Below are 24,346 nucleotides of genomic sequence, written 5' to 3' on the forward strand. Positions count from 1 at the left end.
CAGATAATAGAGTCTCCCCAGTAAGTCCTTCATCACTCAGTAGCCACAACCTTGGGCTTTGTACAAGGCAGATAAACCATATCTTTCATGTGTCAAGGATTCCTAACACTTAGGATCTTTCCCCATATAGTCATCCATACTTAATTCATTTAAGAGTCCGCCACAACCTTGGGCTTTGTACAAGGCAGAAAATAATGTTTTCCCTAAACTACAGTTAGCCACAACCTTGGGCTTTGTACAAGGCACACAAATAGAGTCTCCCTAAGTAGAGTCAGCCTCAATTCTGGGCTTTGTACAGAACACAAAAATACCCTGTAATTAATCCCCAGTGGAGTCATCTCCCAGAGTCAATAATATTAATTAATCAATCAAAAAGCCTCAAGCTTGGGCCTCATACAAGCCAGCTAAAGTCAAATCTTTTATACAGTAGATAGACATAGCTTATCTCTATAAGAGAGATATTTTTACTACTCTACCACATTCAAACAAACAAACATTTCAATTTCAATTTCTATCAAAGTCTCCCATTTAGGACTCTGAAAGACATGCTCTGGCACATCCCCAGACTTGTACACTTTCCCTAATTTGGGCGAGCAACTTTCTTTCATTTAAGAGGCATCTGACTGGCATACTTGCACACACAAGTAAGGTCCCCCTCTTGAATGAAATGAATCCAGTTATTCTGTCACTCCTTTAAATGTTTGTGGTAGAATAGTACAAATACCTCTCTGTAGAGATAATTTCATGTCTCTTTACTGTAAACAGAGATTTAATTCCAAGCTTCAACCTTGAGCTTCAAGCAAGGCACAAAAAAAAAACAATTAATTTCCCTAGTTAGTTCCCCGAACTACATTAAGCTCTGACTTCCACTAGGGATATGTAGGCATGAGGTTCACAAGGAATCTCAGCGAGCTAATAAAATACCAAAAATAGTCAGTCTGTCTATCTGTCTGTCTTTCTTTAAACAATTCAATTCCTTCTCCTAACACAAAGGAGAAACTTTCCCAATCATTAGCAGCAAACACAATCACAATGACACAGAGAAGGTTCCTGTAGAGTACTACAGATATGTAGGGTGTTTAAACACTTCCCTATGTATAACCGACCTCCCGGACTCCAGAATTTCTAGTCTAGGTGTAAATCCCCACACTTAGCAAACTCCTAGGGTTTAGTTGAGATCTTTTTTCCCCTTTCCTACTCGTAGGACCAATAAGAAAGTTCGTGTGATATCGTAGGAAGAACTGAAATAAAATTCATCCCACCACGGGCGCATTCTCCTTCCAAATTTCGCGTGAAGGGTTTAGCGTGCCGTCCTCCCAAGTGAAACGGGGAGGTAAAAGAAAACGACACCACAGCGTGAAAAGAGGAGCTTCCAACAGACTTGGACGTGGAGACGTGCGTCTCCGTTTCTTCAGGAAGACTTGAGACGTGCGTCTCAAGTGGAGAGAATCTAGGGGCAGTTGGAGACAGGCGTCTCCTCTTGGTGACGTGGCAGAAGAGAACGTGGAGACGTGCGTCTCCACTTGCTTGCATGGTTTGGGCTACGCAATTTTGTTCCTTTGTGGGCTGGTTCGTCTCTTTTGGGCCTTTGGGTCCTAATTGCACTCCTCTTTCGCTTCAGCACTCCTTTTTCGTCTTTTAGGCATAGATATGGGTCGTTTTAGCTCTATTTTCTTTCCTTTTCGCAAATAGTCGTAATTGAAGTGTAAAACCTGAAATAAAGCAAATACACGCGTAATATCATAATAAATTAACATAATAAACGGAAAATGCTATAAATATCTATGGATTTTAAGCTAAATATACGATATAAAATCGTGTTATCAGAAACCTCACATGTGCCCCGCGGATCCTCTCCACCTCCTCAAGCGCATCATCAGGATCAACCCCAGCTCCTCCATCAGCATCTCCATCGCTTCCTCTTTCGTCAGCCTACCGTGACTAAGGAGGGTACCCCTGATAGGTAGATGTAGTAGGCATGCAATATCATCTAGATTAATGGTGATCTCGCCATGAGGAAGATGAAAGGATGAGGTCTCTGGATGCCACCTCTCCACAAATGCCATTAGCATCTCGTTATGAATCTTCTGGAAGCTGACCGTGCATAGGTCTCCCAAAGTAGAAGTTGCAAGTGGATCCTGGAACCACGGCTCGTCAGGCTGCACGAGAGCAGTAATATTTTGGGCGTGGTTGTAGAACCTTTGGGGTTCCCTCTCTTGAACTTTTCCAAAAAAATTAATCTGAATAAAAAATAATAATTAGTAAACAAAGTCATAGACTGAATAAAAAATAATAAGTAATAAACAAAGAAAATTTACCTCCCTTTCCCAGATATGTATAGCCGAAAGATCTGCATACCCTGTAAGTAGGGACGCATCTTTATGACCCCCCGAGTATCAGACAAGCTCTGGCACCAAATCATCCTCGCGTACCTCAGAAGTTCCTACAGCATCCGTCATTGGCACATGCATAGATATAGAAGAACTATCACGTTGACGTCTGCGGGTGGCGGGCATCTGTGAGGAACCCTCCGCATCATCGCGAGGCCTCCGTGATGCAGTAGTAGATGGAATACCCCTCTCAACTAGAACAGATGGAGAAGGCCCGTCAATTAGAACGGATGGGGACGACCCGGGTGGAACGGGTGATGTAACACCCTAAATTCTAGATTAATTATTTAATTGATTTAGCATGAATATATGAGTCATTGTGAAGCATTTGATATAAATGATGTTTTTTGGGTGATTTTGTGAAATATTTGAGATGCACGATATTTAGATGAAAATATGATGGTCTGTGATGATCCGTGATGTTTGAGGGATTTTGGAGTATTTCAGAATAATTTAAAATAACTAGAATAATTAAGTAGAATTATTTTAATTAGTAAAATAGAATAATATCGGTGTTAGAGATGATAAGGGTAGTAGGGTAATTCTAAGATGTTAAGTGAGGACAAGGATGGAAAGACCTATTAGGGGTCCAAGGGTTAGAAGAGGTAAAATACATAAGGTTTGAGGGTTTTGGTTTTTCAAACGATCGTGAAAACAGAAGCATAGAGAGAGCGAAGAGAAGAGACGAGAGCACGACATAGAACGAGGGAATTTACCGGTTAAAGGTTTAGAATCACCAAACGAGGTAAGGGTGCGGTTCTAACCTTATAAGGGGTTGTATAATGGTGGGGAATGGTAGAAATTAGGTTCTATGAATTGTATGCTATGTTTCCATTCCTTGTTTTTATGAATCTTTTGGTGTTCTTTGATTATGATGTTGTTGATACTAATTGGGTGAAATTATTGGTACTGAAAGAATGGATTCTGGTGTTGAAATTGGGGCTTTTGGGGTTTTAAAAACAAAGGTTCGTATTTTGAAATTTGAAGGTTTTTGCCTTCTGCTACAGCGTGCAATCGATTTTCATGTTGGAGCAATCGATTTGCATAGCTGAGTTCTTAATATTTTTGCTACCGGAACAACGTGCAATCGATTTGCACAAGGGTGCAATCGATTTGCATTAATTAATTTTTAGTATTTTTGTTTCTGTTACAGCATGCAATCGGTTTGCATGTTGGAGCAATCAATTTGCATTGTTAATTTTTGTGAAAATATGCTACTGGACAGGGTGTAAATCGATTTGCATTATGGTGCAATCGATTGCTCACTGTTTGGCAGCATTTTTGAAAAACTTTCATAACTTTTGCCTCGGGTATCCGTTTGACGCGCCGTTTGGACCGTTAGAAAGCTAAAATCATTTTCTAAATTATGAAAACCAGTTTGACCATAATAAATTAGTATTTTATGGGTGGGGGCACAATTTTTGTGATTTTTGTACATATATTATACTTGAAGAGTTGTGATTGTTAATGACGTGGTGATTAAACGATGTACGAAGATGAGTTGCATGTTGTTTCCATAGCATGACCAGATGTTGTTAGCCGAATTGGAAGTGATGTGATGATTCCTTGTGTTGCATTGTTTTGTTGTCACATTTAGACATTGCATACTTTACATTTGACGATGACGATGACATGGCCTGGATTGGCAAAGTGACGTGAGCTTTGGCTCGATTATGCCAAAAATTGGAAAAGTGATGTGGGCTATTGCCCTGGGTACCACATGCATATTAGGAAGTTGGTCGCATTGCATTATCATTACTATTACTATTGATTTGCTGATTGTGATTCTTGATGTGAATGTATATATGATTGTATGTTGTAATGTTTTATGACGAATGAAATGAATGAATGAGATAACATAGAGTATGATCTTGTGAACTTGTATTTCGATATGCTCATTATTATACTTCTGTTTATAATGTTATGATATCTCACCCTTCTGTTTGAATGTTACCATTATATTGGTAACATGCAGAAAATCCGGAGTAGCTTGAAGTGACGTTTAGCTGAGGAATCGCCTTGCTTTGCGTAATTAGGTCGGTGTCGCTCTGATACGTAACACTTGGGGGTTTCACGTTTGTTTAGTTGTTTTAGGAGTGAAACTTTATAAAACTCCATTGCTGAATTTTCTATTAGTACTTATGTTGTTATTTGGTTTGAAGACGATATCGTCAATTTATGTTTTCAGTGTAATGCTGAAAAATTGTGAATGATTCGTACTATTATTTTCCGCTGCGATTAAAAGAAAATAATTTCAGACATGATGAGTTTGTGTTATGTGTTGCGTATCTACTTTATGAGCTTTTGTGTAATTATGAAGGTAGCATCCTAATATTTTTGAAATTATGTTTTGTTTTACTATTAATTTCCTATATAATTTCGTGGGGCGATTTAGGGTGTTACAGGTGTAACAGATACATCGGGTGTATTAGGTACCTGTCTTGGAACGGTAGCTCCATCCGTCAAGTGTGATACTACACGCATCCGTTCATGCCACACGGATGCATGTTGTGCAGTCCTCCCATGTATAACCCTGTCAGGATGGTGTGCCATAATGTTTGCATTGTCATCTAATAAAATCGAGTAAGTTACTAGGTACTTATAACAAGAAAAAGAAAGGAAAAAAATTTGCATAGAACCTTCCGTAGATGCATCTACGGAAGTGTCTCACATTTGAAAAAATGAGTTTCTTCCGTAGGTGCATCTACAAAATGACCCAACGTTCCACTCTTCCGTAGATGCATCTACGAAAGGTTCTGAAACTTTCAAAATGCAACAATGGCGTCTGATCACTGTAGCGGAGGGTTCAAAACCCCTTTTTAATGGATTGATCGTCCATTTTTAACTTTAAATAGAACCTACATTATAGCTAAACCTTATTTCTAACACTACTCAATCATTCCTACTCCTAAAAATCGAATTCAATCTCTATTTTTTAAAAAAACTCTAAAATAACTCGAAACGTCGAAAACTTACCGATTAAATGTAGTTTGGAACTTGTTGGAATGTATTGGTAGTTGACCATGACGTTTTCGGCCGAACTCGAGAGGAAGAAACAAATTTGTTTAGAAGTTTGTTTTTTTGAGTTTGAGAGAAAGTGGAGTTTTGAAAATGAGAAAGTGAAGAATAGGGGAGAGGAAGAATTTGGTGCAAATATAACATCAAATACTTCCATAAGTACATCTACGAAAATAGAGAACAATTTTGTCAAATAATAGTGCGCGAGAGATATGAGAAATGGGGTGAGAAATTCTCAAAAATTTAATGCGGCTCCATATCTAAATATCTAAAGATAGATTCGATGAACAATTTTCTCTTTCAATAATGTTGAAAAACAACTTTAAAATTAAAAATAATTTACAAAATAAAATATTCAAAAACAATTTACAAGACCAACATGGAAGAAACCAGGATAATAATTAACTAAAGCAGTAATTAGCCATGAAACTTCAAAGTCTACTATTGACCAGAAACCTCTTTCGTTTTTCACGATGATAAAACCAAGATTCTAATTGTGGTTTTTTCGATTATCACCACCACCCTTCATCAAAGGAACACAAAGAGACAAAAACCAAAACAAAAGATGAATCAAAACGAGATTAACCAATTAGCTTCATTAACCACTTCTCGTTTGTCTCCACTTGCAAAACCCTTCACTTTCAATCGCTCTTCTTCTTTATCAGCTAAACCCTTTGTAAATGATGGTGGTGATGATGATGATGATGATGACCCTTTTAGTTCCTTGCTTGATTCTTTTCGAAAAAGTAACCTTGGTTCAAAGGGTTGCTATGTGTCTTTGAATGGTGCTGTGAAGGCTACTGCTTTGCCGGGTGAAGGTGGTTCTAATGGAGTTTCAGTTTTTGAAGGGAACCCTTTTATGGGATTGGATAAAAATGGTGACTTTGATGTGGTTAATTGGACACAGTTTGAAGGTGGTAGTTCAGCTGGTGATGTGAGCGTGCTTCAGAAAGGTAGTTGTTTTATGTCTTGCTATATTGTTCTGCAATTTTAATTTGATGTATCTGTCTTATTGATAGTTCAACCATGAATTGTTTAGGTCTAGAAAGTTAGTATTGAGAAAATCGGAAGTCTCACATTGCTTAGACATAGAGTCTCTAAAGGGTTTATATAGATTGACAGTACTCACCTTAAAAACTGATTTTATAAGGTTGATTTAGGCCCATCCACAATTCTTAAGATGGTAAAGATCCTTCGTCAAGTCTTGGGCGTGACATGATGTGTTAAAGAGTCTTACTTCGGACGGTTTGAATATGTGTTTATAATAAGTGGGGGCTGTTGAATGTATAAATGTGTGAGTAATCTCATCTCGTGCTTCATTCCGTCTTAAAATTGATTATTTGAAAGATAAGAAAGTTAATAGTTTATTTTGCCCTATGTATTATTGACATGGACATCTAAGATGAAAATAAAATGACTCTTTTTATTGGTTCCTATTTTTGAAACTATTTTGAAGATTAACTATATTCATGTGGGTCATTGTTTTAGCTAAACCATTCTCTATAAATTCCAATCTCTCACTATCTCGTCCCTACAAATTTAATGTTTGAGGGACAATGTACATTTTGGTCTTTCTTCTAAAGCATCTCGTCCTTACATGCCTCATGTTTGAGGAGACTGAGACTGTGTACATCCTGGTACTTTACCTAAAACAACAGGGCTGGAACCGAACCCGGACATAATTTATTCATGGGAAAGGAATAGGCCGGATCACTCCTAATGGGCCAGACTGAGAAGGCCGGGCCAGGGCCAGGGCCAAATGCAACTCACTTCTAATCAATGTCCATTATACATACAGACAGAGCATTTAAGCCATTGAATAGGAAATATTAGACTTGATTCCCTCTTTCAACTAGGCAAGTAGACATATCTCATAATGACAAATAAATCAGTCATAAAAGACTCAGAGCAGAGATGACCTTATATAAGCTGACAATCACCAAGAGTAAAGGACACACTTTTCATATCATTCATACTCAGATAAACATCACGATTATGACTCTCCATTTTGACTGTCTCAGCACCAGTAGAGTTATCGAATTAGTGTACCCATATAGTACATTGTCTTTGTTGTTCCAGTTATGCTCCCATATCTAGTAATATTATCATACTGTGAACTGATTCAGTTATGCTGCTGCAGGGACATCAAAAACTTGGCTCCCATTTGGGATCAATCTCTAGCATTTTTTTTTGGAATTTTTATTTTAGTATTTAATGACTAGTTTTGACTTCATGTTTCGTATAAAATTTTATTTAGAATACAAAATAGGACACAATTGAGAAAATTATGGAATGGTTTGTACAGTTAAGCCGGCTTTCGACGGGTTGAATCATCATCTAACAGTGTCCGATGGCATTTTTGAAAAAAGCACTGGTATAATTGCGGGAAAAGACATTTTATCGAAATCCGAAGGAACAAAACAATCTGCTGATGAGTCTAGCTCCTTTCTTATGGCACAAAACAAAATTGCTCCACTCAAGATATCGCGTGATATATCTTCTACTAAAAGCGCTCCTCAAATTGAGCTCTCAAATTATCTGGGTGATTGTGACACTGATGTGGATTCTCCTTGTTGGAAGGGAAACACAAATTTTAGTTTAATTCCATCAGAAATTTCACAATCTGTAGAATTTCATCATGTTGAGAAAGCAACAGAAAAACATAACACGTTAAATCCTCGAGCTCCACAGTTCTTTCCTGGTATTGGATACGTTACTGATGATTTTTTGTCTTCGAACTCTGTTGTGCCTGGAACTACTAATTTGTTGTCAGAAGAGGACTTACTCATGAAAATTGTCACGGGAGAACTTGGGTATTCAACCAACATCAGCGGAATAGAAAAGCCATTTAGTATGGTTAATAATCCAGGAAGTAGCTCTGTGGATCCTATGCTAAATTCACATTGTACGATGACTCAGCCTTCTAAAAAAGATTTCGCGATTTCAAAAGGAAAACTTGTAACTACAGGTGATGTCGATGACTCTGTGAAGGGAGCTGAAAATCCATGGGCTAGTAGGTCAACTATGAGTGAAGTTTTCCCTACAAAGGGTCATTCATCAATATCGCATCCATCATCATCATCTCAAGTCAATGTTTATACCGATCTTCTAAAAACATTTGAAGGTCTCTCCAAGTCTTTAATTGAATCTCGAAAGCCGGATGTTAAGATAATGGTTGGCGCAATGCATGTTCTTTCAGAATTGCTTGCACAAACCTATGTGGACGGAGTAGATTCATATAGTGAACATGATCTTAGTATGACTGCAATCCCACAAATAATCAACAATCTGAATGATTTTCATGCAAAAGTAGGCGACGAACGGATTTCAATTTCAGCCCTTGATGCAACTCCTGCAAATAGTCCTTTCTGTCTTGATAGTTCATTAAAGCTTACCAAGGTATGTATGGATCTATATTTTCATTTTCTGCTTGATATTTATTGTTCTGGAAACTGACATGCACATGTCTACATGCAAGGGACTCGAAATGGCAAATGTCGAGACCCTTACTGTTCCACAGCAGCTCTATCTGCAAAATGATTATGCTGGAAAAAATACGGTTTCTAATGTGATTGGTCAGAGAGAACTGAGTTCTTTTGCTTCTAGCAGCGGAGGCACCAAGAAAAGCAACGAAGTTGGTCAGGTATCGATATGCCTGCAAATTGCAATAGTAACTCGAGTCTAATCTGGTTTTATGTATTCTAAAATCCGAAATAAATCTCTGAGTTCTTGTAGCTTCAGGTAATTCGGAGAAGCCTAGGGAAAAATCTGGATTTTGACAAACAAATTCCCCCGGAGGCTTTGTTGTTTTGGAATTTATGGCTTGATTCTGAAGCCGAACGTTGCTACAGAAAATTTAAAACTTATCATTGGCTTATGGAAGCTGGTGTGGATGTAAATTGCAAAAATGTTGCGGTATTTCCCTCTGCCTTAAAATACTATTAACAATCTTATATATGCTTCTCAGAGATTGTTTAGATTGACTTATTTGAACATATTTACTGACGAAAGCATTTGTGAGACTGTTACAGACAACTTATGAAAACAACTTATGACATACTAACATATTGAGTGATACAATTGTTATTGAGTGATGCATCAATTGTGTATTTCGATTTTCAGGAATTGTGGAGGTGACACTTGAGAATGCTTAGTAGTTTGCGTAGATTTGCTAAGATACATAATAGAAGCTGTACACATTGGAGATATCATACATATTCACGATCGACTAATTCTTGGACGAATATCTACTTGTACAAATGTGTAAACGTGACTGATTCATGTGAATCCATTTGATCTGGACTGAAACGAAGAGAAAGACAACATTGTACTTTTCTTCTTTTAGTTTGTCTTAAATTTGGCAGAAACATCAAACATGTTTGAGCAACTAACCAAGTCTAACTATTTAAATGTCAAAAACTTGTTTTGTTTTGTTTTCTATTGACATTCTTGTGTTGGAAGATGCTTATTTCTGTGGTTTATGTCATGAGATATGAGAAAAAGGAAAATAGGAAATGAATTTTCTCATGTTAAGTTTCATTTGATTTAATAATATGAAGTGACATTAGAACAACTTGGGAATAGAAATGTGTCATTTTGCTAGTTAGTAACATATACTAAAGCATTTGTTATTAATAATAAATGCTAAAATTTTAGCTGAATAAGGTAAGAAGAATGAGATACACGAAACCTTGTCTGTAAACTGTCATGTATCATCTTTTATCATCTCACTGTGAAGGCTACTACTCTCCATTGAAAGTCAAATAAAGTCTCTCTCTCTCTCTATTACGTAATTTTAAAGAAACGTATGTAGTAAAGTAAATATTTAGGTGTGATTTTATTAGCTTCCTTGTCACATAGTCTTGAAAATGAGTTACCGAAAGATATTTGAACCATATCTTCAAAAGTTATATTTATATGTAGGGAAGTAGTATTTTAACACGTGTCCTTAGGGCACATGTTAGCATGACCCATAAATAATATTTTAACATCATTGGTCATGGGATATAGAATTGAAATGCTAAGGAAATTTCCAATCCTCATCGTGGTCATGGGATATAGAATTGAAATGTTAAGGAAAATTTTCAATCCACCATCCATTTTCGTAATGTATTTTGAAATTATTAAAGGATAACCTTACTCATTCTTACAAAATCAGTTTATAGGGTAAAGATTATTTCTAGACATTTGGAGCATGGAAATAAATGATGGGTGAAAAATTATTAAAGGTTAACCTTACTTATCCTTACAAAATCAGTTTATAGGGTAAATATTATTCCTAAACATTTGGAGCATGAAAATAAATGATGGGTGAAGATTATTCCTACTTATAACGATATAAGGATATGTTTAAGTTATATATTGTTGGTGTGAGACTTTTAATATATTCACTCACTTTTAGAACTAGACATTTGAAGCATGGAAATAAATGATGGGTGATTTGATAGCGGAAATATGATAGTAGGTGACCCACTAGATCTTAAACGAGACTCTGATACCATATTAAAGTTTGACTTAACTCATCTTTACAAAACCGGCTTGTAAGGTGAGAGGTGTTACTCTATATAAACTCTTCAAATGCTCTATGTCTAACCAATGTGAGACTTGAAATCTTTCCAATACACTGCCTCACACCAAACACTCTTTTGAGTTTAGTGCATGAATATAATTGGTAGGCGGCCCATGATCTGTACAGTGAGGATTGCTCCCACTTATAAGGACATATTTAGGCCATATCCGATGTGGGAATTTTAGTATAGATAGATTTAAATATATAAAAGTGATTAAAAAACTCACAATATTTAAACATGTATGAATTCTAGTGTGAGTGGTTAAGTCTCACATCGTCTAAAAATGGTAGAAATGTTGAATTTATAAGATAGATGATCCATATACTTTATCTCTTAAAATTTTGGGTGAATATGTGGTGTATTTTCAAAAACTAAGCGATGCTGGACTTCTTCAACATATATAACCAACACCAATAATCTCCACCAAGATTGAAAATAATACACAGCTTTCATTGTCTTCAACGACAATTATAATATGTGGTGTCAATGTCTCTTGGAACCTAAATATTTAATCTATTGATACACTCAATGCTTCTCTGATTCCACAATAAGTGATATTAGAGTCGTGATTCGACTTGACGACCTATATATCTAATGCCTTAATATTTTTGGTGGAGATGTGGTGTCTCACTCTTGAAGTCCTAGAGCATTGGACACTTGTTGATGCTCTTTCGATATATTTTCAAAAACTAAGCGATGTAGAACTTCTTCAACATATATATTTTCAACCAACACCAAGTATCTTCACCTTGATTGAAAATAATGCATCAAGTTCTATTGTTTTTCACCCACAATTATAGTTCATGACCACATGAGAAGGAGACATCACATCTCCACCAAAAATCTTAAGGCGTTAGGTATATAAATAAACCCTTTTATAAATATAACATTTTACTTATTCGTAGGCGATTATTCATAGGCGGTGTAAAACTCAACCATTTATAATTGCCATAACAGATACTCATAGTTGAACCTCCCACATATAACTTAAGGTTAAATCTAGAAATTTTCAATAAAGTGCGTGTCTCATCGTCTTATTTTTGCATCAAAATAAAAAAATTTTAAAAAATAAATTATTTATTTATTTTTTAATTAAATAAATTTAGTAACAAGAATAATAAATTGTGATTCTGACTTGTGACTTTACACATCAAATGTGCTAGTAAATAACTGTATTTAAAATGAGAAAATAAAATATACACTAATAGTATAAAATATTTTATACTGTCAATTAATAAAAGCGTGTATTCTGTCAAATCACGATTTTATTTTTAAAATATTAATATGACAGAGTAAATATAAAAGTTTTAATATATGTAATATTATTCTCTACCTTTCTGCGTATTATCTATAAACTCATTTAAGACACTATTTTTGTAAATATATTATTAATGTATTAATTTGACAGTATTTTTGTTTTCCTTACTACTATTTTTAAAATTTTAAATGAATGCCCAAAAATATAAAAATATATATTCTTTTACAAAAAATCTGAAAATCGATCCTGTTATGCTAAAATATTTATTCAAATTTTTTCATTACAATTTAATCACTCTGAGAAATAAATAAATAAATAAAAACCACAACCTCTTACAAAAACCATCATATTTTTCCTTCATTGAAAAGCATCACTATTACAATATTTTGAAACATTAGTTTGGTTAAAGATTTTTGGTCAGTAGTCATAAACTTGTAGTTGAAGCGTTGTTGTTAGTTAAAAGACGTACACATGCCAACCAAATCCTTCCTTATACTTCCCGCAATAAATTCAAACAAAAGAACAAAACACACACGTTGCTTCAGATCTCTGGTTGTGTCTTTCTAAATACTAAATAGTAGTAGTAACTTTGTGTGTGAGCTAAACAATGAATGAATGACACCAACCACTTAACCTCTTGAAAATGAACCCACCATACACTACAATCAACTTCACCAATATTATAATTACAATATTGACTCCATGCTCTTTCATATAAAGCCATGAAAGAGTTTATAGATTGAGAAATTAAGGGTGATAGAGTTATTTTTGGTCCTTGAAGTTGAGGAGATACAAAAATGATGGAATCTGGTGTTAGTTTCTGTAACTCTTGTGGTGAACAAGTTGGAGTTGATGCTAATGGTGAAGTCTTTGTGGCTTGTCATGAATGCTATTTCCCGATTTGTAAGGCTTGTGTTGATTATGAAAACAGCGAGGGACGTAGCGTTTGTTTGAGATGTGGTAATCCCTATGCTGCTGGTATGATAACATTAGTCCAAATCCAATATCAAATTGTTCATCGAAATACTCTATGTGTCGCGTAAAAAGTGTCGTTATAAGGTTCATCACATGAGTTTTTGTGTGAAATATCTTGAAGTTTGTTTTGTTTTGCATGTTTTGTAGATAAAGCAAGAGGTAAGGATGCTGCCAAAGTTCCTGGAAATCAATCAACAATGCCTGCACAAATCAGTACTTCTCAGGTAGCAAATTTACGTTAACGTTACAAATTACAATTAGCTTTAGTTTTTGAGTTAGGATTCTCTATCGTTGCGATTTCGCATTTACAACCTCTGCCTGTATTATGTAGGATGTTGGACTCCATGCGAGGCATATCAGTACTGTGTCAACAGTGGACAGTGGTAAAGAAGAAAGACTTTATAGCTTACATTTTTCTTGTAACAATATCTTTAGAAATGGACTCTGATAGTTATAATTTGGTTTGTTTTTGTAGAATTGAATGATGAATCTGGAAATCCTATTTGGAAAAATCGAGTGGAAAGTTGGAAGGAAAAGGATAAAAAGAACAAGAAGAAAAAGGCAGCACCTAAGGCTGAAAATGAGGCTCCTGTTCCACAAGAACAGCAGATGGAAGAAATGCAGTAAGTTCAATGAGATATGACACAATTTTTCCGAAGAAAATTATATAAAATGCGTTTTCTGATGTAAATGGATGTATGGTATGTTTTGCAGGCCCTCGTCTGAGGTTGCTGCGGCTGAGCCACTTTCGGTCATTATTCCAGTCTCGAAATCAAAACTCGGACCATACAGAACTGTCGTTATCATGCGGCTTATTATCTTGGGTCTGTTTTTCCATTATAGAGTTACACATCCAGTTGATAGTGCTTTTGGTCTGTGGTTGACATCTATCATCTGTGAGATCTGGTTCGCGTTTTCCTGGGTGTTGGATCAGTTCCCTAAATGGTCTCCTATCAATAGGGTTGCTTATACTGATAGGCTCTCCGCGAGGTTTGAAAGAGAGGGTGAACCTTCTCAGCTTGCTGCGGTGGATTTCTTTGTTAGTACGGTCGATCCGTTGAAAGAACCTCCGCTGATCACAGCTAACACAGTTCTTTCTATCCTTGCTGTGGACTATCCGGTGGATAAAGTATCATGTTATGTATCAGATGATGGTGCGGCAATGCTTTCGTTTGAGTCCCTTGTGGAGACAGCTGACTTTGCACGAAAGTGGGTTCCATTTTGTAAAAAGTTTTCAATCGAACCACGTGCACCCGAGTTTTACTTCTCTCAGAAGATTGATTACTTGAAGGACAAGGTTCAACCTTCTTTCGTGAAGGAGCGTAGAGCAATGAAAGTAAGCAACTGAACTTAAATAGTCTTTTCCGCAGTACATGATCATAAATACAATTGTATAAATATTGTGACACTCTCTTAACGGCTGTCTTTCATTTCGGTCAGAGAGACTATGAAGAGTACAAAGTCAGAATCAATGCTTTGGTTGCAAAGGCTCAGAAAACACCTGATGAAGGATGGACTATGCAAGACGGAACCTCTTGGCCAGGAAATAATTCGCGCGATCATCCTGGCATGATTCAGGTATATCCGTTCAATTTTGCGTGTAATCAAATCTTAATGATGAGTGACATACTCACATTCTGTTTATCGTTGTCAGGTTTTCCTCGGACACAGTGGTGCCCACGACATAGAAGGAAATGAACTTCCAAGGTTGGTTTATGTTTCCAGAGAGAAAAGGCCAGGTTACACCCATCACAAAAAAGCTGGTGCTGAAAATGCACTGGTAAGATCAATAGATACTTAAGATTAACAATTTATACAAGCTCGTTTAGATTTTGTTGTTCTTAACGCTTATTTCGGTTAATATAGGTGAGGGTGTCTGCTGTTCTTACAAATGCCCCCTACATTCTCAATCTTGATTGTGATCATTATGTCAACAATAGCAAGGCTGTTCGAGAAGCGATGTGTTTTCTGATGGATCCAGTAGTCGGTAGAGATCTTTGTTATGTTCAGTTCCCCCAGAGATTTGATGGTATTGATCGCAGTGATCGATATGCCAATCGCAACACAGTTTTCTTTGATGTAAGTTTAAATGAAAATGAAGAGTTTTACAATTAAGAGGTGAAAATCATGGACACAATTATTTATGCAATATCTAACCTTGACCTTTTCCAGGTTAACATGAAAGGACTTGATGGAATTCAAGGACCTGTATATGTGGGGACTGGAACCGTTTTCAACCGACAAGCGCTTTATGGATACAGTCCACCTTCTATGCCAAATTTACCAAAATCTTCATCATCATGTTGTTGCTGCTCTTCAAAGAAGCCTACTAAAGATGCCTCAGAGCTTTATAAAGACGCAAAGAGGGAAGAGTTGGATGCTGCCATTTTTAATCTTAGGGAGATTGAGAGTAAGCACAATGATATTTTTTTGTTGTCGAACAGTTTTACTTAAATATAAAACCAGACTCCTCAATACAGAATGCATTTTGATTTCTTTTCTTTCTCTTGCAGATTATGACGAGTACGAGAGATCAATGCTTATTTCACAACTTAGCTTTGAGAAAACATTCGGTTTGTCCACTGTTTTCATTGAATCAACACTAATGGAGAATGGTGGTGTGTCTGAATCTGCTGATCCCTCAATGTTGATCAAGGAGGCTATTCATGTAATTGGCTGCGGATACGAAGAAAAGACAGCATGGGGAAAAGAGGTTAGACATTCATGTTTTTGTATACACTTTTTCCGTTCCTTTTTAAGTGTCTTGAAAGATTTCTTGTAGCTTAAGCAATCTAAAACTCTCTTTTGTATTCAGATTGGTTGGATATATGGTTCGGTTACTGAGGATATCTTAACGGGTTTCAAGATGCAATGTCGTGGTTGGAGGTCAGTTTACTGCATGCCCTTAAGGCCAGCATTCAAAGGGTCAGCGCCAATCAATCTTTCCGATCGTTTGCATCAAGTTCTTCGTTGGGCTCTTGGATCAGTTGAAATTTTCCTTAGTAGACATTGTCCTCTCTGGTACGGTTTCGCTGGAGGCCGTCTCAAAGTTCTACAAAGACTAGCTTATATCAACACCATTGTTTATCCTTTCACTTCCCTTCCTCTCGTTGCTTATTGTACTTTGCCTGCAATTTGCCTACTCACCGGAAAATTCATCATCCCAACGGTAATTTCCTCGTCTTTATTTTGATCTAACATACAAGATTATTAATGGCACTAAGTCCTTACATCAAATTGTTGTTGCTAATATGATGCAGCTATCAAACCTTGCAAGTGCACTCTTTCTTGGACTCTTCATCTCCATTATATTGACCAGTGTACTCGAGCTAAGGTGGAGCGGCGTTACCATAGAAGATTTATGGCGTAACGAGCAATTTTGGGTGATCGGAGGTGTTTCCGCTCATCTTTTCGCAGTATTCCAAGGTTTCCTAAAGATGTTAGCAGGTGTTGATACAAACTTCACAGTCACAGCCAAAGCTGCAGATGATGCAGAGTTTGGTGAACTATACATGATCAAATGGACAACACTCTTGATTCCGCCAACAAGCCTTATCATTATCAACCTCGTTGGCGTTGTTGCTGGATTTTCCGATGCACTGAATGGTGGTTATGAATCTTGGGGGCCACTCATTGGAAAAGTTTTCTTTGCATTTTGGGTGATCTTTCATCTCTATCCATTCCTTAAAGGTCTTATGGGTCGCCAAAACCGTACTCCAACCGTTGTTATTCTTTGGTCAGTGTTGTTGGCTTCTGTCTTTTCACTTGTTTGGGTTCAGATCAATCCATTTGTGAGCAAAGTTGATAGTGCAGCTATCTCTCAGACTTGCATTTCTATTGATTGTTAAGTCTCACATTACCAACAATGTTGCTTGCTGAACAAGTTTTGATCATATGTTAAAGATATGGAATACATTTGATGATGATGATGATGATTCAATCTGCAAGGTGTGCAAGTCATTAGCACTAGTTCTTTGTTGAAATGTGCAAGCATTTTGAATTGTATGGTTGTGTACTTGTTTTTCCTTGGTTTGGACAATTTTTCTGTGTAAAGAGACCAATGATTTACTGGTTATAGATATCAATGTAAAAATAGTGGTTTTTTTCTTCAATTTCTTTTGATCTAAAAATTGAAATAATAGTGAGAACATAAATATTTCATATAACTTATGTTACCTGCCTTTTTTACAAGAATTTATAGTTATAGTAATTTACTTAAATATTTCCCTTCCCTTTTCATATAAAGCCAAATAAATTCAGAAATTCTAATACATAGTTTTGTAACTCCAATCCAGTTTTAAAAAAACAATGACATTTTAGGAAAAATAGAAATAAGAAATTTTCGTGCTTGAGTAAAGCACTAAACAAATATAGTATTTAGATATATTATATATTATAATTATATTTATAAGGAGAAATAAATAACAGTTCAACTCTCTTAATACATGAATCTAAATAGACATGAACTTAAAAACTTAATTGCTCCTTTTAATGAGAAACATACAATGAATTTTCTGATTTCTAACACCTCCCACGAGCTGGTGAATAAATATTCTCCATTTTTATCTTGGATACAATTCGTTCAAAATTTGAATTACTTAATCCTTTAATGAAAATATCTACAAATTGTGAGTGCATGCATACCTTAAGAAGTTTATTTCGAGTGATGTCAAAACTAGGTCTTTGGAAGTAGAATGTATTGTACGGTATCCTCTTAGCCTAAGGTGCACTCTTGCAAGAAAACACTTCCATAATCATTCTAAACTTGTTCATATGCATGTGGATCAATTTCACAAGTCAAAAACACGGTTTTAGGTGAAAATGCATACCATAGGTCGATGCATAGCTCTTGAAAGTCGACCTCCTCTGAGCAAGAAAAGGAAAACTCCATGAAAAACACTTCTGTCAGGCATAGGTCGGCGCACACAAGCTGTAGGTCGATGCATAGTCCTTTGTAGGTCGACGCATAGGGTCCCAGAGGTCAACGCATATTATGCAAGTAACCTCCAGGCCTCACTGCCTTGTGTAAGTCGACGCATAAGTATCCACAGGTTGGCGCATGCTGTGCATGATCACCTCTAGACCTCACTGCCTTGTAGAGGTTGACGCACATAGTGTTGGAGGTCGACACATCACACATTTCTGGACATTTTTGTGAACGAATTTTCCAAAATTTGCCCTCTTTCTCACACACACATAAATACATTCATGCATCTAGGTAAACACAAGTTTGAAACTTAAAAGAGACAAATATTCTTCTCATCTTCATTCTTCTTGCTGATTCATCAATTACACATAATCATTGTTGCTTTAGTGGTCATAGATTGAGAGTGATAACGTCCAAAGTTAAGGATTTGTATATTCTAATTGGGTGAAGAATTTTGGGGGTTTCATTGAATAAAATCTTTGGGGTTTTGTCTTTTAAGATCAAAGTGTTTTTGACTAGAAGCTTTGGATTCGATTCAGGAGAGAGAAATCCTTGAAGAACAGTGGATTCGGTCAAGGGAGTAACAGTAGACAGAGGGTCAATCAAAGTTCTTGGGTGACAATAATTAACGATGGCAATTCAGCCGAGCGAAAGCCTTGAAGGACAAGAATCCAGTCAAGGGAGTAACGTTAATTGGAGGATTGATTCGGCATTGTTGGGCGACTTGATCTTGCTTAAGATCAAGGGGAGAGAAGATAAAGAATCAACATCAAAACTGAGTTTGCTTGTTTATTGCTTTAACTTCTCTTGTAAAACAATTTGTAAAGAAATAAAAATTATCTCAATTCCCATTTGGAATTGAGGGTAGACGTAACCGTAGCGAGGACAGTCGGTGAACTGCCTAAACAAATCTTTTTTTTCCCCTCTCCTTATTTGTCTTTATTTGCTATCGACATTGGTACACAATTGCTAAATTGCTAATAATTCCAAGTGTTTAAATTGTAATACAAAACTATTTTTGTGTAGAGAATTGCAATTGTAGTTCACAATCTACAACACTTAGATAACATTGGCTTGCAATCAATTGCATACCAACTATTTGTGAAATTTTTTGTGCATAATAATACCTACACAACAAGTGTTCGAAAAATTGACAAAGTCAATTTTGTCATTTTCATTATCATTGGAAGTAGGTTACTTAAGTGTTCAATTGTTCAAACGACTAAGTTCAAAACCTGTTGATTCAATCTCTTTCTCATCTTTAGTATCTCTCACATTTATTAACGATTTAGACGCATATCTGTAATACAGTGAACTGACTTTATCGAAATGTCGCGGTTAAGCAAGAGTCGCCACCGACTTTTATTTTATCCAAATATCATAAAGACTAAAAGAATAGGAAAAAACTTTTAAATAAAAAACTGAGTTCGGGGGGTAATTATGCAAAGGGAAGGTGTAAGGCACCCTTTGCATCCATGGTTTTCCATGGGCTCTTAATTGCTTTGCTCTTTTGAAAGAAAAAGGGTAGAAAAGAAATAAGACTTTAGCTTGTAAATAAGCGTAGCTTTTTGAAAGTTTTTGAGAAAAGGGTATAAAAAGATTTTAAACCAGAGCATGCAATTAAGGGCAAATTACCTGGTTAGATGAAAAATGTTCTTTAGCCTTTCAGGGTGAAAGGGTCTATCCATGCCATAAGAGGGCGGGAAGCCTTTCGTTTGGATGTTAACGGGTCATCGAGTTATCATTCGCCAAAGACTGTCCCTAGCCATAGAGGGGCAGGTAGTCTAAGAGAAAGATCAGAATAGCCTTTTTCGTTTAGGCAACCAAAGGATACCTCAGCCCTTCGTAGGCAACTTCCGAGGGACGAGATCATATTTAGTGTATCGAAGGCAGCATCATTAGGGACTTATGATATTTGCATTAGTCGAGGCAACATGGCTGAGGTATCCTCGTATTCGAGGGACAAGGCTATTCTGCAAAAAAAACACAAGGCAACAGGCAACAGACAACAGGCAACAAGAGGGGTACCATAAAAGGTGTGTGGGTGAAACAATCATGTGATCAGCTTCGATTATATTATCTTGTAAGATTAATGATTCTAATTCAATTCAAAGTTATCACTCCCTAGAATTACTAACCACGCAATAATATGGGGAAGGGAAAAAGAAACCAGCGGATCTGACTCAAGTAATAATTAAAGGCAGAGAAATAAACGAGGTTAAGTTTTAGGGTTACCGACTATTGAGCTTTGGCGGTTGGCTAACCCTGAAAAATTGGGAAAAGAGAAAATAAAAATAAAGGGGTGAGTGTATTATCAACTCGTTGACAAATAACGTTAACCCTAATTTAATAAAAAAAGCAAAAGGAAATTAAAAAATAAATATGAAAAGGACTTAGCTTTTTGATTTGATCTAATATGGTTCGTAGTCGAAGGTAGCCTCGGGGTTAACCCTGAAAAATTGGCAAAAATAGACAGCAAAAGAAATGAGTGCAAAAGAGTTCATTGACTTTCGAGGGTTTAACCCTAATAATAATTTTATAAGGCAAATAATTATTTAAAGGAAAATAAAAGTCGGGACTTAGCTTCGTAAAAGGCGTGGCGCATAGTCGGGAGGTATCTGAAGATTGCCCTGAAAAGAATACACAAAGACATATTTTTTCTGTGTATGACAAATTCTCGCGAACCCTGATTCGGGCGTAAATTAAATAAAATAAGAAAATTTCTTCACCCACCTCCTAACCTTCCTGCCCACCCCTGGTGAATTTACAACACTACCCCTTGTTTCAGAAGTTCATTTCCGAAAAGGTACTTTTTTTTGGAAAAAAGGTGTTTTCGGAAATGTATCTCCGAAAACGTGTTTTTTTTTAATATAAAATATTGATTTCGGAGATGCATCTCCGAAATAAAGTTACATTTTTAGAAAATGTGGTGTTTCGGAAGTTCATCTCCGAACGCACCCCCCTTGGAGAAAATCGGAAATGAACTTCCGAATTTATGTCTGGACAGAAGAAAAATGGAAAACGACAACGATTCACTTTATTTAATCGGGTGAAGATTACAACGATAATATTACTGAAAATTAAAGTTACATATTGTTGAACACGGGTAGGTGGGGATGAGTCAACATTTTGATTACGTCGTCTGCCGATCTTTGAAGTTTCGCGTCCAACTCGATCGGGCCTTTCGAAGAAAATCGGTCGAACGTTGTCCACAAAACCGCTAAATCTTCGTCGTTCTTGATCTCAAAAGGTGTGAACTTAATGCCTCCCTCGTCGTTAAGCGATGGCGAACGGTACTCGAGCTTGACAACCTTTCGATTCTCGGGATAGCACAAAAGCGTGTTGAGCGACGGTATCAACTCCGCAAACGGCGTGTCGTGCGAGAAGCGAAATTGGAACGGCATCGGGTAGCCGGTTTCAAAGTAGACGAATGCTAGGTGGGGGTAGGTTTGTGTCATTTGTGTTTTGTGGTGTGAAGATGATGAAGAAGAGTGTGTGGTATTTATAGACTTATTGGAGCATTGATGGCCCAACAAATCTTATCCTGCATCAGGGGACATTTCGAAAATGAACTTCCGAAAATAGGCTCCAGACATGTATATTTCGGAAGTTCATTTCCGAATTATGCAGAAACAGAGGCAAATTTCAAATTTTGTGCATTGCATTCTGTTTTGTGTTACCAATACCAAAAGCATTCAAAATAGGCATAAATTACACAAAGATGACATAAAACATACTTATATTATATATGTATTGAATTGGTCCGATTTTACATGATAAACAACAATACATACAAAAAATGATCGTTACAAACAAAAACGATCCGGAACGAACTAAAATTCACCGAACCAATCGGTGGATCCTAAGTCCAAAATAGGCACGTTCTTCGACCGCTCTCTATTTTGCTCGCGCTCTTTGCTCATCATTTCTTCAAACTCCGCCATCCTCGAAACGAACGGATCCGGCCAAGTCTCCGCCTCATTTGAACGATGTGCCGTCCATTGACAAGAAGTAGCCGGTATAGGACAACCCGGTTTCAAAAACACTTGAACGAAGTGCCGCGATCGTAGATACCCGATGCATATGATGCGGCCCGACGCGTCCAACGGCGGTCGATTATGAAGTGGAAAGAAAGTCTCACTTAGTCCAAACCTTGTCAAATCGATACACACCATATCATACGCACTTGCTATTAGATGACCCATATCGGGGAATGACATCCACTTCAAAACCGGAGCGATACTGGTAAGTGATGGAACAAGTGCATCATGAATTTTTGCAAACTTTTCTTGATTTTCATATAGTCGGCCGTAGATGTCCTGATACGAAGTCAACTCCGCAATGAGTTCCCGTCGGACTAAAGTGTAATTATTTTCCCCTTTACCGAGCAAACCCGCAACGGCCCGATATCCACAATTGCCGTCGCCTCCAACATCAACGATGTTATCGATATATTTGTGCATAAAAAGTGGCATCTCATCAATGTAGACAATTGGTGATTTTTTGATCGGCGGTGTACGAGGTGGCTTCGAAATACGGGCTCCTTTGTTACCACTACACTTAGACTTCGGTGTCTCATGAATTTCCGGGAACCATGCATCAACATGTTCAAAGTAGGAAGGATATCGTTTTGTTGACGTGTCATCTTGTGTAATTTTGGACTTTTTCGGTGCACCTTTCGTTTTAACCGGTTGAGATGGCGGTTTCAAATCGGTGGTCTCCGGAAATGCGATCTTTCGCAATTGTTCTTTTATGTGCATTTTTGTTGTGTCGTCCAATTTAGCAAACTTCTCCATTATCACTTCCAACTCGTCGGAGATGGTGATTTTGGAGTCATTTTCTTTCGGCGGGTCAAAATCATCAAAACGAAGTTTCTTCCAATGGTCGGCTACCTCATCCATGCGTATGGGTGAATTCAAATTTTTCTTTTTTGCAAGTATACAAGCACACGGAAGGCCGTATGTAGTTCTAATGGTGCACCCACATAATGAACTATCCGTCCCCGTGGTCTCCGACCGCTTAGCTTCATGAAACAAAAAATTCAAACTCATTCGAGATATGTTGTAAATCAATTGGGAGAATAGAATTTGGCCTTTATACCGGTGTTCCATAACCGTCTTACTCCGACCGAACGATGTTTGAATTTCATTGTGTTGATTTTCAAGCATTTGGTTCACGGTGTCCCATCCGCGACACAAATCTCCCTTGCTATCACCCAACCACCTCTTGAAGACCGCATGTGCGGATTCAACTCGGTTAGTCGTGGTGCAACCAAGATGTCTAACCCGATTTGTCCAAGCGCACACGACTTTTTCTCTAACTTTGTCAAGAATGGTGGATTCGACGTAATGACAAAAAGTCTTAATGGAACCACACAAAGACCTAAAGTGTACCAATTTCTCGGTATAATCCTCTTCGGAGTATGCATCCAAATTTCCCCTCTATGCCGCCATTATCCTATCAACCACAACACCGGCTTTGACAACTTTACCATTTTCATCCGGCCTATCTTTTGTCCCAACCGCGGGTTTCAACTTGCTTCTCACGTTGCAAGTTATGTGATACCGGCAAAGTAAAGCGGTCGATGTCGGGAATACGGTATCGACTGCATTCATCAAAGCATTGTCCCGATCGGTGACAATGACGTTTGGCATAACCTCTTGATCAACTAACAAAGACTTGCAAATTCCCAAGGCCCACGTAAAGTTGTCTTCTTTTTCACACTCCAAAAAAGCAAACCCCACCGAATAAGTCTTGTCCGTCGAGGTCACACCGACGATCTCTAGAAGAGGAAGCCTATATTTGTTTGTCTTGTACGTCGAATCCATGACTAGAACGGTTGGAAATGTGTTGAATAATTTGATACTTTCGGGATGAGTCCAAAAAATATCACGCACCATAACTTTATCCTCGGAGGTTCGGAAGCTTGAAACATATTTGTTATCGTCTAGTTTCAAAAGTTGTTGCATTTCCGACCGAGGGTCCATATTCAATACTTTGAGATTGTGCCGTTCATTGTAAACTTGCTTGATATTTGAAACGCTATCCGGATTCTTACGCTTCAAATCGGCAAGTATGTTGCGAGGCGCCACTTTGACTATCGTTAGGTCCGATATCACATTCCTCTCTTCGCGGGACAAACGACACGCCATTGGATGCCCGTGTAACTTGACATCCAAGGCATGATTATGAATTCCACAAATTACGG

The 24,346-nt window shown here is 37.2% G+C and overlaps 2 protein-coding genes across 3 annotated transcripts; both read left to right on the forward strand.

The window, feature by feature from the left end:
* Positions 1-5,807: 5,807 nt before the first annotated feature.
* Positions 5,808-9,782, forward strand: LOC131644862 (uncharacterized). Of its 2 annotated transcripts, none has more exons than XM_058915475.1 (5): positions 5,808-6,361; positions 7,714-8,807; positions 8,887-9,051; positions 9,150-9,323; positions 9,531-9,782. In XM_058915475.1, the coding sequence occupies exons 1-5, from the start codon at positions 5,974-5,976 to the stop codon at positions 9,543-9,545; spliced, it is 1,836 nt and encodes a 611-aa protein (XP_058771458.1). In that variant the 5' UTR covers positions 5,808-5,973; the 3' UTR covers positions 9,546-9,782. The 2 variants fall into 2 exon arrangements, with proteins under 2 accessions (XP_058771458.1, XP_058771457.1); XM_058915474.1 differs by having other exon boundaries at positions 5,809-6,361; positions 9,144-9,323.
* Positions 9,783-12,815: 3,033 nt separating this feature from the next.
* Positions 12,816-17,323, forward strand: LOC131644863 (cellulose synthase A catalytic subunit 8 [UDP-forming]-like). The gene is made up of 12 exons (XM_058915476.1): positions 12,816-13,214; positions 13,359-13,435; positions 13,543-13,594; positions 13,687-13,834; positions 13,926-14,547; positions 14,652-14,789; positions 14,866-14,991; positions 15,078-15,290; positions 15,384-15,621; positions 15,725-15,924; positions 16,027-16,380; positions 16,472-17,323. Exons 1-12 carry the CDS (start codon positions 13,034-13,036, stop codon positions 17,057-17,059), a joined length of 2,937 nt encoding a protein of 978 aa, XP_058771459.1. The 5' UTR covers positions 12,816-13,033; the 3' UTR covers positions 17,060-17,323.
* The last annotated feature ends 7,023 nt before the right edge of the window (positions 17,324-24,346 follow it).

The sequence above is a fragment of the Vicia villosa genome, linkage group LG1, assembly GCF_029867415.1.
Source record: "Vicia villosa cultivar HV-30 ecotype Madison, WI linkage group LG1, Vvil1.0, whole genome shotgun sequence".
NCBI lineage: Eukaryota > Viridiplantae > Streptophyta > Magnoliopsida > Fabales > Fabaceae > Vicia > Vicia villosa.